The sequence below is a fragment of the Typopeltis vanoorti genome, chromosome 20 (genome assembly GCF_054136105.1).
Source record: "Typopeltis vanoorti isolate ZY-2024b chromosome 20, IOZ_Tvanoo_1.0, whole genome shotgun sequence".
Classification (NCBI taxonomy): Eukaryota; Metazoa; Arthropoda; class Arachnida; order Uropygi; family Thelyphonidae; genus Typopeltis; species Typopeltis vanoorti.
Genome location: NC_143568.1, coordinates 240,081 through 259,254, shown reverse-complemented (window position 1 = coordinate 259,254; position 19,174 = coordinate 240,081). Strand labels below are relative to the sequence as shown.

The window sequence follows — 19,174 nt, the reverse complement described above, 5'->3', positions numbered from 1 at the left end:
CGCGGTGAACCGCCTCTAGTGTAACGATTGTTACTATGTCATATTTATCTGAAATACGACGGCTGCTGCATGTATTTGCTTTTTTGTGTATCTATTTCGGTATTTGTGTAAACAAATAATACATTTCATGAAGATTTTTTCAGGTTTGTATTTATTATGTGTACATGTATTTCTTTTTATAAGTGGCATGTTTTATTGTAGCTTCATGTTTATTTTCTGAATAATCTACCAGATAAGCATCATTTCACTGATCAGTGTATTATTTTCAACATGAGGCCAAAGAAAAATAAGAAACAAGAGAAGAAGAAAATCACAATAGAAATTAAGAAAGAGATTGTGGAAAAATATGAGAAAGTGATCTGTGCCAGCAGTACGACTTGTCCAAATCCACCATAGATACAATTGTCAAGAAAGCACATTTTTATATATTATTTTTATAATGAATTTTAGGAACTGGATGTGGTCAAAGGAGTATCTGTCGTGTCATCTCAAAGAAATAAAGTTATGGAAGAAATGGAAACTTTATTACTCATCTGGATAAATGACATGCAACTGAAAGGAGATAGTGTATCTCAAAACATGATCTGCTTACATGATCATGTTTTGAAATGGCATTGCCAAGACACAAGCCAATGAAAGACTAGCTTTGCCTTTTTGTGCCAATGCCAGTGGTGACCTGAAGATAAAACCTCTGTTGGTTTACCACTCTGAAAATCCTAGAGCCTTTAATTTAACAGGCACAAACTCAGCATTATGTGACGAGTTAACATCAGAGCCTGGGTAACCAGGTAATTCTTCTGAGTGGATGACAGAGGCCTTTGCTCCCACAGTGAAACATTATCTACAAGAAAAGGGTCTACCTGAGAAAGTTCTTCTTATAATGGACAATGTTCCAGCACATCCACCGCAGTTGGAAGAAGATTTGGATGAAGAGTTTAATTTCATCAAAATTAAGTTCTTGCCTCCTAATACCACACCACTCCTACAACCAATGGATTAATATGTTATTTCCAACTTCAAAAAGCTTTATACCAAAGCTCTTTTCCAAAGATGTTTCGAAGTTATCACCAACACAGAATTAACCCTCAGGGACTTCTGGAAGAATCACTTCAACATTCTTCATTGTTTGCATCTTATTAGTCAGGAATGGGAAGATGTTTCTGTGAGAACTATAAAATCATCCTGGAAAAAGTTATGGCCCGACTGTGTCCGAGGAACTGCATTGGAAGGACCTGAAAGCAAAATTGACATTGTCGATACAGTTGTCTCCCTGGGCAAGACCATGCATTTGGAAGTTGATTAAGCAGACGTCAAGGAGCACAACCTTGAGCTGACCACTGAAGAGCTACAGGAGTTAAGAAGAGAGCAAGAAAAAAGGGATGAGGAGGAAAAGCAAATGTCTTCAGATGACAAAGAAGACAGCAACAAAAAGGGAGAAATTCCAACAAGTGATGTAAAAAAAAATCTTGCAGCACTGGGGCGAATTGCAGGAATTGGTTAACAAGTGGCATCCAAATCAAGGTGTTGTTTCTAGAGCCACCAATATCTTCAATGACAATGTCATTAATCACTTTAGAAGGGTGTTAAGGAAACAACAGATTCAGTCAACGTTGGATAGGTTTTTTAAACCATCTTCACCTAAGAGACAAAAAGAAGCAACTGATGACAACAAATCGAAAACTCCTGAACCACAAAACCAGTTGCAAGGAAATTTTTTTTCAATTTAATGGAATATGATTTTCATACTAATCATGTAAAACCAAACATTTCGTAAATAAAAATTAATATGCAATGGCATACAATATGCATATTTATAGTGTAAAAATGCTCCTCACTCCTCCATTTCTTTGCATTTTCTTCATTTAGTTGAGAACAGTTTTTTTATTTTTTGGACCTTTTTTTAAATTTTTGAATCTGGGAATGGATTAATTGATTTCCCTTAAGATATAATGGAAAACTGGGTTTTGAATGCATACATACATTTCGAGATATGAACCGCGGTCAGAAACGAATTATGTTTGTAAGTTGAGGTACCACTGTACTTAGATTTCGCAAAGGCTTTTGATATATTACCACATGATAAGTTGATAGTCAAACTAGAGTGGATGGGGTTGGATATTAGATTATTGCGTTGGATTGGAGACTGGCTATCCGATAGTATTAACAAGTTTTGTATGGGGGAGCGATATCCAGGAAAAGGAAAGTTACTAGTAATGTGCCTCAAGGGTCTGTTTTAGAGCCATTGCTGCTTAACTTGTATACTAATGATATTAGAGAAGATTTGGAGATGGAGATATTCAGTTCTTTGCAGATGATAAAAGTTGGGAGAACCATGAAGAGTAGAGAAGATGTTGTCGCCTTACAAGAAGACTTGAATAAATTGAGTGATTGGGCACTGGAATGGGGATGCGAGTTCAATGTCGCAAAATGTAAGGTTTTAAAATTTGGGAAACAAAGATGGCATGCAGAATTTGTTTGGTGAGGATGTATTGTCAGAGGTGGAGGAAATAAGAGATCTTGAGGCGATAGTGGATAAGGATCTGAAATTTAGGAGACACATTGCCAAAACTGTGAAGACAACACAAAGGCTTCTGGGAATGATGCAGAGGACACTGACTTGTAGGAGTAGGGAGATTCTTGTTCCGTTGTATAAGGCTTTGATTAGGCCACACGTGGATTATTGTGCCCAGATTTGGTCACCGGGTTTTCAGAAGGATGAAGAGATGTTGGAAAGGGTCCAAAGGCGATTGACTAAGGTAGTTTCTGACCTCTGAAATGTCGAGTATGAGGAAAGATTGAGAAGATGTAATTTGCAGAGTCTGGTGGACAGGAGGAAGAGGGGAAATATGATAGAGCCCTACAAGTTAGTAAGGGGTTCTTATAGGATCAATGTTGAAGAGGTTCTGCAGAAAACAGTGGGAGATCAGGGGAGAACCAGAAGTCGTCCCTGGAAACTGTATAAAGGAGGTGCGAGCAGTGGAGTGAGAAGCAGGTTTTTTTCAAGCAGAGTTGTGAATGATTGTAATACCTTGGCTGAGAGTGTGGTGCCTGCAGAGAATTTGAGTGTGTTTAAAGCAAGGTGTGATCAGCTGTGTTTATGATAAAAGGACCTCCTAGACGAGTCTTTGACTCCATGGGGTCTTGGATAATAATAAATACAAGATTGGTGTTCAGAAGTATGCTTCAAATCTGATCTGCCTGTTGCACGCTGTTGCTCAAATGGCATATTTTGGACAAAATATGCCGTTTGGGCAATAGCGTGCTGTGTACTTTTTACTTATTTTTATTTCTAATAAACTTCAGATTCAGTCCCATTAACATTTGATTCTGATTTGGTATTAACTTATCCTATATGCCTGTGTGTATAAATACTACACCTATGCATTAGTGAATACATGGAAGGATTCTTGCAGGTCAATGCCATATAGTGGGTATTCAAGTTGCAGTATTACAGTGAGGCATTATTAAAGAAAAAAAACACATTAAATTTGTACAAAAAACTACTTACTTTATTCATATAAAACCATTCTGTTTATAAGTCACTTCAATTCTTTGTTTCAGAGATGTAATAAATGCTATGTATTGGGGGAGAGACAGATTTTTTTTTTTTTTTTTTTTTTTTAATAAATGCGCATGTTTATATAGGAGTCTATGTAGTAGTATGGTGTTTTGCCTTAGATCCATATATAAACATGAGCACTTATATAAAGAAAGTGTTGAAGCCCTATGTCATAGACCCAATCTTAACTGGAATGACTGTCTCACTATTCCAAAAAATGAGGAAATTTTTATCCTCAATTGTATAAAATGAATTTATCAGTTATATTTTAATTTAATTATAGCCCAATAGTTTTTAATCTTTAAACACGCTACTGTATACATAGAGGGATTCCAATGTAGGTATGCACACTCATATTTTTTTAATGTAATTCCTATAGTTCAATAACTGTACTGATGATGTCTTATGATACTTAAGACGAAATATTTACATATTAAAAGTTAATCACTGTTTTAGTTATGAATACTCCACAGGTTTCACTATATAAGAAAATCAATTCTAGTTATTCTTCTTAGAAGAACAAAATTTACAAACAGATAGAGGGAACCACTATGAGTGGTTCCCTCTATATCCCCCCCCTCACCCCCTCTTGCCAATTTTCACATGGAAAATTTGAAAAACGAGCCATAGATTCAGACACTCTGAAATCTGGCTAATATATGTAGATGATGTGTTTTCTATTTGTCCTCATGACCCACACGCACATTAGACTTCTTCCTCAGTCACCTCAATATAGTCTACATCCAAGAATCCAGTTTATGATGGAAAAGGAAAAATAACAATAGTTTACCCTTCGTAGACAGCTTCCTAATTGTAACTTTTCCTTCGCTGTATATAGAAAACCCACTCACATAGGCAGATACATTCACAAACTTTTCCCCCACCACCCATATCAACAATATGGCATTATTTAAACTCTAACCAACAGAGCCTATAATCTTTGTTCCAGTGGAACCTCTCTTTCAACCGACAACCACATACACAACACCTTCCTTTCCATTATAATAAATTTAGTTTAATCCTTTAACTTGGTCCACCTTTGCTACGAGTTGCCTAGTGTTGTACTACCTTATCCCAGTCCTGAAAATATTTTCAGGCGCAAACTTTGTTTGCTCACACTTGGATAAAGGATTAAACTAAATTTATTATAGTCTAACCAAGTGAAAAATAAACTTTCAACTTTCCTTTCCAATGGCTATGGTGATTACAGATTTAAAAAAATAATCAGTTACTCCCCCATTCCTTCAGAAGGATTTCAGAAATGCTATCACCATCCCTTACATCTGTAGTACATCAGAAAAAAAATAGCCAGGTCTTTAAAAAAGTACAACCTTTACACAGCTTTTAAGCCCCACCAGAAACTTGCTACCGTTATCCATTCTACCAAAGAACAGCTCCATCCTCTCTTAGTGCTTGGAGTATATAAAGTACCCTGTTCCTGCAAGTTGGCTTACTTCAAACAGACAGGTAGATTAATGACTATCAGCTTAGAAGAACACAAATTGTACACCTGCAATCACAACTATGGTCAATCTGGCCTTGCAGACCATATATTGGATGCAACCCACAGGACTCCTGAAAGAAAACCGCCATGCTCCAACATAGTAAATTTAAAAAGGAAAGACTGTTTTTAGAATCTGCAGCAGCACTCAGAAATCAACTGAATTTAAATAAATACAGATGCATAAAACTTTCCAAATTTTGGGAAACAATCACCACTTTACATACTAGGCCACCTGCAAATGCCCATAGACAGTACATCCTAGATAGGACTTTAGAGTATCTTCACAACTGGACTACTTGTATAATAGAGGCTAATGACTTCACATACAATTGCCTTAGTATCCCATAATACAAAGCATGTGCCCTTTCAGATGTGTATAATGTTATGCATTATGGGAAGGAGCACCACCTAGACCAGTTTTAACCTTTATTGAGGTCTCATCAGAAGGAGCCACAACCAGAACACATCTAGGTAAGTAGTGCAGAAGTTATATATTTCCAATATACAAGTAGTGAAAAGGAGTATCACCTTATTATTAAAATACCCCAGATGAGAAAAATGTTGAAAGGCAGTTGATGTGAAATCTTTGGCGTCTATATTCAAGTAGTCCAGTCACGAAGATACTTCACACAAATTGTTTCATACACTTGGATAAAGGAATAAACCAAGATTATAATTTCTTGGCATCTTTAATTTATAATCTAGCCAAGAAGAAAAGCTTTCAGCATCTATCTCCGATCCAGAGTATTTTAATAAGGATAACAACTTCCTTATCTCTACTTGAATGTGTTCTTCACTAGCCAAGTAATCTTATAGGCTACCTTAACAACCTTAGCAATATGTTCCCTAACTCTGTCTATCACTGCCAGCCCTAAATCTCTAGCTTTATCTATTTACTGGAGTGCAGTGCCATCAATGTGATACACAGCTTGTAATCTATTTATCCCAAAATGCATAACTTTACATTTTTCCACATTAAACTGATACCTATTATCTTGTACCCATACCAAAATCCTATTAAATCATCTGCAAGCTCTCCACGTTGCCTTGATTAACTATTACTCTACCTAAAAGAAAGGATTATTCGACCTAATTTTGCATCATCAGCAAACAACTGAACCTTTCCTTTCAGGTTATTTCCTATATCATTTATGTACAAATTAAACAGCAATGGTCCTAACACCGAACCTTGAGGCACACTACTAGTCACCTGTTTTGTCTCGAATCTCCCCCCCCTCCATATACCCCTTTTTGATATCTGTCCAGCAGCCACCCAGTTATCTACTTAACCAGTGTCATATCCATCCCCATTTGTTCTAATTTGCATAACAGAGTTCCATGTAGCATTCTGTCAAATGACTTTGAAAAATCCAGCATAATCATCATGTAGCCATTTCCTTTATCCAATTGTGCTGTTACTCTATTATAAAAAAGTTAGTAAATTACTAAGTTATGACCAATCCTCATACAGTATCATATTTTAATTCATCCATTCTTGAATTCTCTTTCTGACCAATTTTTCTAGTAATTTTACCACTATGCCTGGTAAATTAAACAGCTTAGTCAAAGGCATTGCCAGTTCTCTTGCACATTCTTGCAAAACCCTAGCTGATATCCCATTTCATCCCATAGATGTATTTATATTGAGATTCTGCAATATCCAAAGAATTAAATTAGGATACTGCAGGATATTAAATTAAAGAGCATTGCAAGTTCCCAATTCATCCCAATCAAAAAAGATTTAACTTGTATATTAATGATATTGGCGAAGATTTGGATGGAGATACTCAGTTGTTTGCAGGTGATGCAAAGTTGGGACGAACCATAAAGAGTAGTGAAGATGTTGTGGCCTTACAAGAAGACTTGAATAAATTGAGTGATTGGGCAAGCAAATGGGGATGCGAGTTCAATGTTGCAAAATGTAAGGTTTTAAAATTTGGAAAACAAAGATGGGATGCAGAATTTATGCTTGGTGAGAATATAGTGTTGGAGGTAGAGGAAATAAGAGATCTGGGTGAAAGTGGATAAGGATCTAAAATTTGAGGACACATCACCAAAATTGTGAAGATGACACAAAGGCTTCTGGGAATGATGCAGAGGACAATGACGTGTAAAACTAGGGAGATTCTTGTTCCGTTGTATAAGGCTTTGATTAGGCCACACATGGACTATTGTGCCCAGATTTGGTCACCGGGTTTTCAGAAGGATGAAGAAATGTTGGAAAGGGTCCAAAGGCAACTGACTAAGGTAGTTTCTGACCTCTGGAATGTCAAGTATGAGGAAAGATTGAGAAGATGTAATTTGCAGAGTCTGGTGGATAGGAGGAAGAGGGGAGATATGATAGAGATCTACAAGTTGGTAAGGGGTTGTTATAGGATCAATGGTGGAGAAGTTCTACAGAGAATAGTGGGAGATCAGGGGAGAACCAGAGGTCATCCCTGGAAACTGTGTAAAGAGGGTGTGAGTAGGGGAGTGAGAGGCAGGTTTTTTTTGTACAGAGTTGTGAATGATTTGAATGCCCTGCCTTGAGAGTGTGGTGTCTTCAGGGAGTTTGAGTGTGTTTAAGACATGGTATGATGAGATGTGTGTGTGATAAAAGGACCTCCCAGATGAGTCTTTGACTCCATGAGGTCTTGGGGTAATAATAATAATAATAAAATCCACCTCTGTTCCCTCATTAGTGTCTGTCACAGAGGTTAAAGCAGTAACCTCACTAGGAAGATATATGCTTGCAAAGTGGACACTCAGTAACAACTATTTTACCCACTTCTGTCTCCTCGTGACCATCATCACTCATTAAGGTCAATCTTCGATAGTTTTTCTCTCACTTGCCACATAACGAAAGAACTCTTTGGAATTTCCTTTGCCCTGCTTGGCTAAATTTGTCTCAATCTGATTTTGCTTTCCTTGCCATGCTGGTCACCTTTCTTGCACTGTTCATGAATTTGTTGGTCATCACCTTTATGTTTATATCCCCTGCACAGCATTTTCTTCTTCTGCAGCTCATGTTTAATAATATTACTCACACATCTAACTGCTACTACTTGATTAACCAGTGTCATTTCCATTCCCATTTTTTCTAATTTGCATAACAGAGTTCCATGCAGTATTCAGTCAAATGCCTTTGCAAAATCCAGTAAAATCATTGTGTAGCCATATCCTTTATCCAACTCAGCTGTTATTCTATTAAAAAAAGTTAGTAAATTACTAAGGCATGACTGGCCTTCCACAAAGCTATGTGACCCTCATACAGTATCGTATTTTTATCTATCCATTTTTAAATTCTCTTCTTGACCAATTTTTTCAGTACTTTTACCACCACGCCTGAGATATTGATTGGTCTATATTCGTATTTACAAATTTAGGGACACAAAACACACGTGTTGAAATTATTATTATCATCATCACAAGACCTCATAGAGTCAAAGACTCATCTGGGAGGTCCTTTTATCACACACACAGCTCATCATACCATGCCTTGAACACGTTCAAACTCCTTGCAGACACCACACTCTCAGACAAGGCATTCCAATTATTTTACTTATTATTAATAAAATAACACTTGACGTTTCAACCCCTGTATTGAGATCATCATCAGAAAGATACATGTGTATTGGAAACCAAGCTACATGCTCATGCCCTCTATAATGGTAAATTAAATCCATGCTGTTAATTAATCTTTTTCTTAGCCTGATTATAAAATATATAATTTTAAAAATAATAAAAAATATATATAAAAAAATTATATTAAAAATTAAATAAATAAATTAAATAAGCTATCATATACGAGAGAGATAAACCAAGGGGTCCAACAGGGATGTCCCCCTCTCAGCAACCCTTTTAATATCTACTTAAACGAAATAATAATAAAATGGAGGAAAAATTTACATCAAGGAATTAAACTTTCTCCTACAGTAAACTTAAATACTCTCCTCTTTGCTGACGACCAAATAATAATTACAAATTCTGAAGATAACTTACAGAAAGCTATTTTAGGTCTAAATGAGATATTCAAAGATTATGGTATGATAATATCAACAGAAAATCAAAAACTATGGCCTTTAAAGAACAAGATCCAGCAAAAACTAAAATAGTAATAGATAACAAGATCTTAGAACGGGTGAATTCTTTCAACTACCTAGGATGTACAATCACATATGAAAATGAAAAAGATATAAACGTAAAAATTGCAAAATATTTAAAAATAACAGGTGTAATTAACTCTATATTTAAACCAAACCTAGTTCAAAAACAAACCAGGCTAAAAGTATACAATAAATTAGCCTTACCAGTCTTAATGTATGGAAGCGAAATCTGGACAATAAAACAAAAAGACAAACAAAGATTAACAACAGCAGAAATTAAGTTTATGAGAAAAGCTGCAAAGTATACCCTATTTGATCACAAAAGAAACGAAGATATTATGAAAGAATTAAATCAAGAACCAGTAATAGAAAAAATTAAAAAATATAAACATAAATGGATGGAACATGTTCAAAGAATGAAAACAGAAAGATTACCAAAACAAGCCTTAAAGTACAATCCATTAAGAAAAAGAAAACCAGGATGCCCTCTTAAACAATTCAATGACTTCTAAGGCCAGAACAGGCCATGCTAGGCCTAAATCCTTGATACACATGATGATGATGATGAAATAAATAAATAAAAAATATATATATATAAATAATTAATAAATAAAATAAATAAACTACAATAAACTCTGCTAAAGTCTTCCTGTACTTAGATTCTTCTGGATTTGTATAGTTCAGATCATCAACCATATATTTATAAAAAATGGATACAGTAATAAAACTATTCACAAGATCCTCCACAGAGATACTAGTAAAAAAAGATTTCCAGAATGCTATTGTCATACCTTATGTTAGAGGCATTTCCGAAAAAATAGACAGAATATTACACAAATACAACATCAACACCACGTTTAAACCCCCTACAAAATCAAGACACCTACTCAGTTCTTCCAAAGCTCCTCTTCTACACCTAGCCCACCCAGGGGTATACAAAATACAATGCACATGTAACCTACCATACATAGGGGAAACAGGGCAAACCATCCCAATTAGGGGGGACGGACACAAATGACACATTAAATACTTACATTTTGGAAAAACCGGCCTTTCTGACTACGCACTCCAAACATAGTACAGAATTGATTGGAAAGGTACCAAGTCCCTACACAGCACCAAAACCTGGTTCAAGAGAAAATTTAAAGAACCATGTGAAATGCTCAAACATAATCCAAATCAGAACAAAAATGATGGCCTAACCAGTCCAAGAATGTGGAAGACTCATTTGCAACCTTTATGGCAACAAGAACAAGCCAAAGAAAAATCCCACTACAAGAAGACTTGGTGAAGTTCCCCCCCCCCCCCCCCCCCCAACATTCAATAGCAACTTGAAATGTACAAGTCCAGAAGAAAATTTTAGTATAACAATCTGAACTGTACAAATCCAGAAGAATCTTAGTACAGGAGGACTTGAGCAGAGTTTATTGTAGTATTTTATTTATTTATTAATTATATATATATATATATATATATTTTTTTTTTTTAATTTAATTTTTTTACATATATTTTTTATTATTATTTTAATTTTTTTTATCACTAGAGGTCAGGCTAAGAAAAAGATTAATTAACAGCGTTGATTTAATTTACCATTATAGAGTGCAAGAGCATGTAGCTTGGTTTCCTATACATATGCATCTTTCTGATGATGACCTCAATACAGGGGAGTCGAAATGTCAAGTGTTATTTTATTAATAATAAGTAAAATAATCATTTCAACATGTGTGTTTTGTGTCCCTAAATTTATAAATATGAATGCTGATCACTGTGTAACCTTAAAAGAAAGAGTGATTGGTCTATAATTTGCCATAGCAGTCTTAGAACATGACTTATGCAAGGGTATTATTTTGCCCTTTTTCAACTTCTTTGGAACTTTACTAGAGCTGAGACTTAAATTAAAGACCATTGCCAGTTCCCTTGCACCTTCTTGCAAAACTCAAGCTGACATCCCACTTAACCCCACAGCTGTATTTACATTGAGATTCTGCAATATCCTAAGAAACTCCAATTCATCAACCTCTGTTCCCCCCCTCTTACAAAAAAAATACACAACTTCATAAACAAAATTAGAAACATCACCCTCATGGACGAAGATTTATTAGCTCAGACATAACTGCCCTTTTCACTAATGTCCTGATCAATGATACTATTCTTCTCATGATATTTCTACCCAATATCACGATCCTCTTTGCTCCCATACTTCACTCCAGGTATTTCGTCTCGCAAAATAATTATTTTGCCTACAAAAAGAAGGTATGGCCATGAGCTCACCACTTCCGCAACCCCATAGCTGGGATTGTGGAAGTGGTGAGCCCAGACGTATCAATATATTTGGCTCAGATATATTGATATTTTTGCCATTTGGCCCTATCGCCATAAAACATTGAAATACACTTGTAAGCTGCCTGAACAAACAACACAAACATTAAATTCACCATCGAGGTTGAAAACAACTCTCTTTCTTTTCTTGACATGCTTATCACAAGTCTTCTTTCAGGCTACCTCTCCTTCAAGGTCTACCCCATAAAAATTCATACCACCACCCAACATAAAAACTAGGGGTCATCAGCACCTTAAAACACAGAGTCCTAATAATTTTCTCCAATCACATGTGCTGAATAAAAAATATGAAATTATTAGCCAAAAGTTTTTAAAAAATGGCTACAATAAAAAAAAAAAAAACAGTTCAAAAGATACTCCACAAAAATATCATTATAAGCAAAAACTTTTACAAGAATGCCATAGCCATTAGGGTCATATCAGAAAAAATAGAACACTACATAAATACAAAATAAGGCAACCTTTAAACCTCCTGCAAAATTAACAAATTTACTCAGCTCATCCAAAGATTCTCTTCCATACCTTGGCCCACCCAGGGGTTAACAAAATGAGCGCATCTGCAACCTCCCTTACATAGGGGGAAACAGGATGCACCATCCCAATAAGAAAAGATGAACATAAATACCACATTAAAGTCCACCACTATGGTAAAACAGGCCTGTCAGACCACACACTTTGACCATGTCATAGAATTAACTGGAAAGGCATTAAATCCCCATATTACACCAAAACCTGGTTTAAAAGAAAGTTCAAAGAAGCCTGGGAAATGCTGAAACATCATCCAAATCTAAACAAGAATGCTGGATTAATAATTCTAAGGATCTGGAGGACCCATCTTCAACTCATAGTATCCAGAACAACCCCAAACAGAAGAAAACCTTAATATGAGAGGATTTGAGAAACTGTTTAATGTAGTTCTGCTATAAAACCCTATTTTTTTTTTTTAATCATTGGTATGTTATTATACTGATATGTATGAAAAATGTATTTTCTTTTGTGAATTAATTTTAATTTTGTATATATTTTGTCTAGTAATTTTTCTTTACTTAAATTTTTTTTTTCCATCAGGGGTCAGGCTAAGGTAAACGATTAACAAAGCATTTAGATTCATCTTACATTTGTGTAGTGTCATATAGCTTGTGTTTTGTATATATGTATGATGATGACCTCCATACAGAAGTCAAAATGTTGAATATATTATTATTATTATTATTCAGGCCTCCATGGAGTCAAAAGACTCTTCGTGGGAGGTCCTTTCTAAGAAACACAAGTCTATCAAGACTCATCGAGGGAGGTCCTCCTAGGAAACACAAAGTCTATCATACCACTCCTTAAATGCATTGACTGTTCTCACTCTCACATCTCTATCAGGCAACACATTCCATGGTTCAACCACCCTCCATGCAAAGAAACCACTCTTCACCCTCTTTCTCACAGTTTCCTTTCGTAACTTCCAGAAATGGCCCCTTGTCATGACTCCTTCCCGCTGTTCAACCAAGCGAAAGAACTCCCCAGTGTCAACCCTGTAACCACCTTTCAACAGTTTAAAAGTCTCAATCATATTGCCTCTCCTCCTATCCACCAAACTCTGCAGTCCACATTCCCTCAGCCGATCCTCATAACTAACATTGTACAGTCCCGACACCATCTTTGTTATCCACCTTTGTACCCTTTCCACAGTTAATTTATCCCCTTCAAATCCTGGGAACAAGATCTGAGAACAATAGTCTAAGTGTGGTTTGATCAGAGTCTTATACAATGGAATGATAACTCTTATCTCTGCAGGTCGGTGTCCTTTTCAGTATTGCAGCAATCCTCTGAGTTACCCTCACCACCTTTGCAATATGCTCCCTGAATTTCAGTTTACCATCAATCATCACCCCCAGATCTCGTCTCCCCTACCTCCTCCAGTACAGCTGATCTAATCGAGTATGCATCCTCCCATCAATGGATCCCAAACCTCAAGACTTTTACCTTTTGCTGCATTAAACTGACACCCCCATTCATTTGTCCATCTGTCTAGTTTATTCAAATCCTCTTGCAGGGCTGCCACATCTGCACTATTACTGATAACCCTTCCCAGCTTCACATCATCTGCAAACAACTGAATTTCCCCTTGCAATCCACTGATATAAAGGTTGCACAATACAGGTCCCAGTACTGATCCCTGTGGAACTCCACTTCTGCTTCCTTGATATTGCCCCACCATACACAACTCTCTGATGCTATCAGTCAGCCAATCCTGAATCCATTTGACTAACCATTTAAACCCATGTGCTGAAACTTAAATATCAGCTTATCATGTTGCACCCTGTCAAATGCCTTTGCAAAATCCAAAAAAAAAAAAAAAAAAAATGGCAGTATATGCCTTTTCCTCATCAACTGCTCTTATCCCTTCATTATAAAATGGATCTTGGGCATGGACAGCACGGTTTTTTTCTGCCAGTTTATCTGGGGTTTATCATCCTGCAAGTAGGCAAACCAGTCCTATGAACACACACTGATTACAGTCAGGAATACTGACCCAGCCATAGGCTAAATTCGTCAGCTATGCCGGTTCCGGAGCCCGGATAAAATTCGGGGGGGGGGGGGACTAGATGGTGCCGTACCTCCCAGTAAAAGGGGACTCACGGTCATTGCACCATCACAGGGAATTTATATTATTTATTATAAAATGGTTAAAATATTATAAAAACTTTATTATAAAATGGAGTACGACTGCTCACGAGAATTGTTACTCCACCATGTACAGGGCCACCCTCCAGTTCTATCCTTGCATGTAAGAGTGATATTCCTGATGGTAGGATCCTTGCTGGATTTTAATAAGTTTTCTGCAAACAGAAACAAAAAAGTTTGTGTTTCTGCAGTAGGTGCTTGATATCATCGATATTATGGTGAAACCCATGGCAGTTCAATTGTAAAAATTTTCCAATTGTTTAGGCTTCCCAGATTTGTCTGGTTTCTGGGATTTCTGGGAGGGGTTAAGGACTTGTCATTATCGGGTTCATATTTCTCATTAGATTTTGGGAAGTATGGATGACCAGTGTCCATCTCTTCCTCTGGAAAAATATCCAATACATCACTGGATGTGTCAGAATCACAAAATTTGCTCTCAGTGGATACTGAAATATCCACTTTTTTCTGTGGAAGTGTCTGGTAGTTTGTCTTTAAGTACTAACTTTGATATATATATATTTTTTTTTTATAAGTGGGAAACAAGGCCTTATTGTCCCTATACCCAAAAAAGGGCAGTCTTAATAGAATGGATAACTAAGGAGGTATTACTTTGCTATCAGCCACAGTTAAAATCTACAATAGGATGATACTCAGTAGAATAGAACCTTACTTAACACCACTTTTAAGAAAAAACCAAGCTGGATTTCTAAAAAAACGATGTACAATAGAACAGATACATTGCATCAGAAGAATCATAGAAAGTTCATGGGGATAAAAACTTACCACTCATTTTAACCTTTATAGACTTCAAAAAAGCCTTTGACTCCATTAATAGAGAAGCAATGTTTAAAATACTTAGCTTCTATGGTCTACCCTCAAAACTCATACAAGCAATCACAGACCTTATAAAGATAACAATGCTACAGTAATCTTTAAAACAGAAACATCTGAATCATTTCAGGTGACAACAGGAGTCCTGCAAGGTGATGTACTAGCACCTTATTTGTTTTTAATATGCTTGGACTACATCTTCCATACCATCAATACAGCAGATCTTGGTTTTAACATTAAAACATCCACCCACACCATGCAAATAACTGATCTTAGCTTTGCTGATGATGTTGTTTATTGATACAGAACCAACAAATGTACAAAAGCATCAATCTACTAGAAGCACAGGCTAAACTTATTGGTCTGCAGATCAACATCCAAAAGTCCAAAGTATTCTCAATAGGTTGTGAAAACTTTATACTACATTTTAACAATAAACCATTAGAAAAAGTAAAGGACTTTCAATACCTTGCATCATACATTATTATTATTATTATTATTATTATTCAGGCCTCCATGGAGTTGAAAGACTCATCGTGGGAGGTCCTTCCTAAGAACATAAAGTCTGTCAAGACTCATCGAGGGGAGGTCCCCCCCTAAGAAACACAAAGACTATCATACCACTCCTTAAACTCATTGACCGTTCTCTCTCTCACCACTCCATCAGGCAATGCATTCCACGGTTCAACCACCCTCCACACAAAGAAACCACTCCTCACCCTCTTGCTCACAGTTTCCTTTTGTAACTTCCAGGGATGGCCTCTTGTCATCACTCCTTCCCGCTGTTCAACCAAGCGAAAGAACTCCCCAGTGTCAACCCTGTAACCACCTCTCAACAGTTTAAAAGTCTCAATCATATCACCTCTCCTTCTTCTATCCACCAAACCCTGCAGTCCACATTCCCTCAGCCGATCCTCGTAACTATCCTTGTACAGTCCTAGAACCATCTTTGTCATTCGTCTTTGTATCCTTTCCACAGTTAATTTATCCCCTTCAAATCCTGGAGACCAAATCTGAGAACAATAGACCAAGTGTGGTCTGATCAGAGACTAATACAACGGAATGATAACCCTCATATCTCTGCAGGTCAGGGTCCTTCTCATAATTGCAGCAATCCTCTGTGTTACCTTCACCACCTTTGCAATATGTCCCCTAAACTTCAGGTTTCTATCAACCATTAACCCCAGATCTCTTGTCTCCCCTACTTTCTCCAGCATAACTCCTCCCATAGAGTATGCTGCATCCCATTGATGTTTCCCAAACCTCAAGACCTTACATTTTGCTGCATTAAACTGACACCCCCATTATTTTGCCCATCTATCTAGCTTATTCAAATCCTCTTGCAGGGCTACCACATCTGCACTATTACTAATAATCCTTCCTAGCTTCGCATCATCCGCAAACAACTGAATATTCCCTTGCAATCAACTGGCAATGTCATTGATATAAAGGTTAAACAATATAGGTCCTGGTACTGAGCCCTGTGGGACCCCACTTGTAATCCTCTGCCTCCTTGAAACTGCTCCATCATACACAACTCTCTGATACCTATCAGACAGCCAATCCTGAATCCAGTTGACCAATCTGACATCCAGACCCATGTGCTGCAACTTAAATATCAGCTTATCATGTGGCATCCTGTCAAATGCCTTTGCTAAGTCTAAGAAAATTGCAGTATATGCCTTTCCATCATCTAATGTTCTTGTATCATCAGCAATACAGAAAATGATATCAGAAAACGTAAATAGCTGGCTCTAGTCGTCCATAACAAATTACTCCCCATCTGGAAATCATCATTACTATCATTAAAGACGAAAATAAGACTATACCATGCAACCAGTAGATCCATCTTCTTGTATGGTCTCAAACATGGACAATAAGCACCAAACAAACTACAGATCTAATTAACTCCTTTGGAACTACATGTCTCAGACTGATCCTTGGATACACCTGGATGGACCGTGTCACTAACTCTGCTGTACTAAATCTGGCTAAGCAAGAACCACTTGTCAGCGTAGTCAAAAAACTACAACTCAGACATCCTGAAGTCTCGCCCTTTTTGGAATCCTTCATCCTGTAAAAACCAGAAGATGGCAAACGCAGTAGAGGAAGATCATGCAAACAATTTTGGCAATACATATGTGAAACCATCAGTAGACTGAACTGCAAAACATCTACCAATTAGCTCAAGATAGAGAGACTTGGAAGACAATAATTTGCAATATTTAATTTTTAATATAAATTTCTTTTCCCTTTTCACATTGTATCATATTCTGAATAAACTATGTATGTATAAGTGAGTTCTCATTGAACGGAACCAATTTTGGAGAGGGATTGCATATCATGCAATTGATGTGCTCAACAGAGAAACAATCACGAATGTAAAGTCATGGATAAAGTAAAGTTATATCGTAATGATATGGTGAAATTATCAGATGGAATAGATATGCAAGTTTGAGATGCTGCTATTTTCTTGACTGTTATCTTCTTAGCATGAGAGGATCTGATCTCATTGCAGGTGGTGGTGGCAGCTACTTTTCTTCTGGCATCCTGATATATGTTCTGTTCTAGGAAAAAAAAAATCTCAACCCCTCTCTCTCTCTCTCTCCATAACTAATATTCCAGAGTCCTGGCATTGTCAGTAACTCAAACCATCCCAAATCCCTTTCCGGTTTTTTCCCCTAGAAGAGAAACTAGTGGTAACTAAAATTGTTCACAATAGCATGTGCTCTCCAGTTAAGGCTTTGCATTGTGGACTATACCATACTATGATAGTCTACAAGGAAATAAATTTCACTAGATGTGAAAATAAAAGCATGTCTACATATGCCACCGATTTCAACTATCAGAACTGGTTTTATAGTCCAAACTCTGGTTTGCATCACTTTGCTGAGAAATATCTATTCCAACTAAGCACACATGGCATCACATACCCACTGTTAAAACACTTTTTTTCAACCTTTGATCCCATTCCCACTTTGATTCAGTAAAGGTCTTGTTGTTTAAATGATATTCAACCTCCCCGGAAGTGTACAAATACATATATATATAACTAGTAAAACATAAGACTAATAAGGTGCAAATGAACCAATTAAATATGTATATATGTAATGCCTTTCTAGCCTTCAGCCTTATGGATAGAGCAACCTTTCACTTCTCATTACTTGACTACTAAACATGGACATTTATTTTTTCTGTTCTAAAATATTTTTTTTTTAATCAGAGGTACTATGATTTCTACTTAGTTTTAATATATTAAACTATAAAGTACTTTAAAAAATTACCTTGTTATTTCCAGGTATGGCTATATCAACATATCTCAATGGAGAGTCTGTGTTGCAAAATGCAATTACTGGAATATTCACATATGAAGCTTCAGTTACAGGCTGATGATCTACACGAGGATCAGTCACAACAAGTAAACGTGGCTCACGAAAGGCAACCTGAATTTGATTGGTAAAAGTACCAGGTGTGAAACGACCAGCAATGGCTATAGCTCCAGTAGCTGAAGCAAACTTTAACACAGCTCGCTGTCCATATGGACGGGCTGAGATAACACACACATCAGAAGGATTATCAACAGCAACAATTGCTCGAGCTGCCAGGAGCAATTTCTCCCATGTTTTCTTTAGATTTATTAAATATACACCTAATACAAGAAACAGAATATTTTTGCAAAATAAGCTACAAAAATTAAAAACAATTTCAAAATTAACAAAAAATGTAAATACAAAGCACTGATCCAAACTAAACTACACAAAATAATGAATGCCCAGCCATTAAAATATTTTATTATATTATATTGGAACGCTTGGTGTCACACTGATTTGATCGTCGGCTTGTCGAGAGCTCCTGAAAAGATCAGTAGTATTTTGTGTTAACGTTGGCAATTTTACTAAAATTTTAAGTAGTATTGTTTGCTTTCTGTTTCTTGGTGTGTCTGTGCAATTTTTGTGTATTTTCTGTTATTTTAAGTATTATTTTTAAGATAAGATGGCGTACATATGGCACTGATAAAGAAAAAAATGGCAGCCAGGTCGCCATGTTTGTTTAAGAGTTTGATGTAAACGAATTTATGCAATGTACTGTCTGTGAGATGTATACTTTGCGAAGAGCGGTGGGAGTCTGGTTAGAGGGCGATAGTGGAGTTAATATGTGCAGAAAGTGTAAGGAGAATGA

At 36.5% G+C, this 19,174-nt stretch overlaps 1 protein-coding gene across 1 annotated transcript in view; it reads right to left on the bottom strand.

Moving 5' to 3' along the window:
* LOC150095184 (small ribosomal subunit protein uS2-like) overlaps positions 1-19,174 on the bottom strand; it is a 153,843-nt gene that overhangs the window by 116,240 nt on the left and 18,429 nt on the right. The window contains exon 2 of the mRNA XM_090410616.1: positions 18,280-18,644. Coding sequence (XP_090266742.1) covers positions 18,280-18,644 — 365 coding nt within the window. The remainder of the gene's footprint in view (positions 1-18,279; positions 18,645-19,174) is intronic.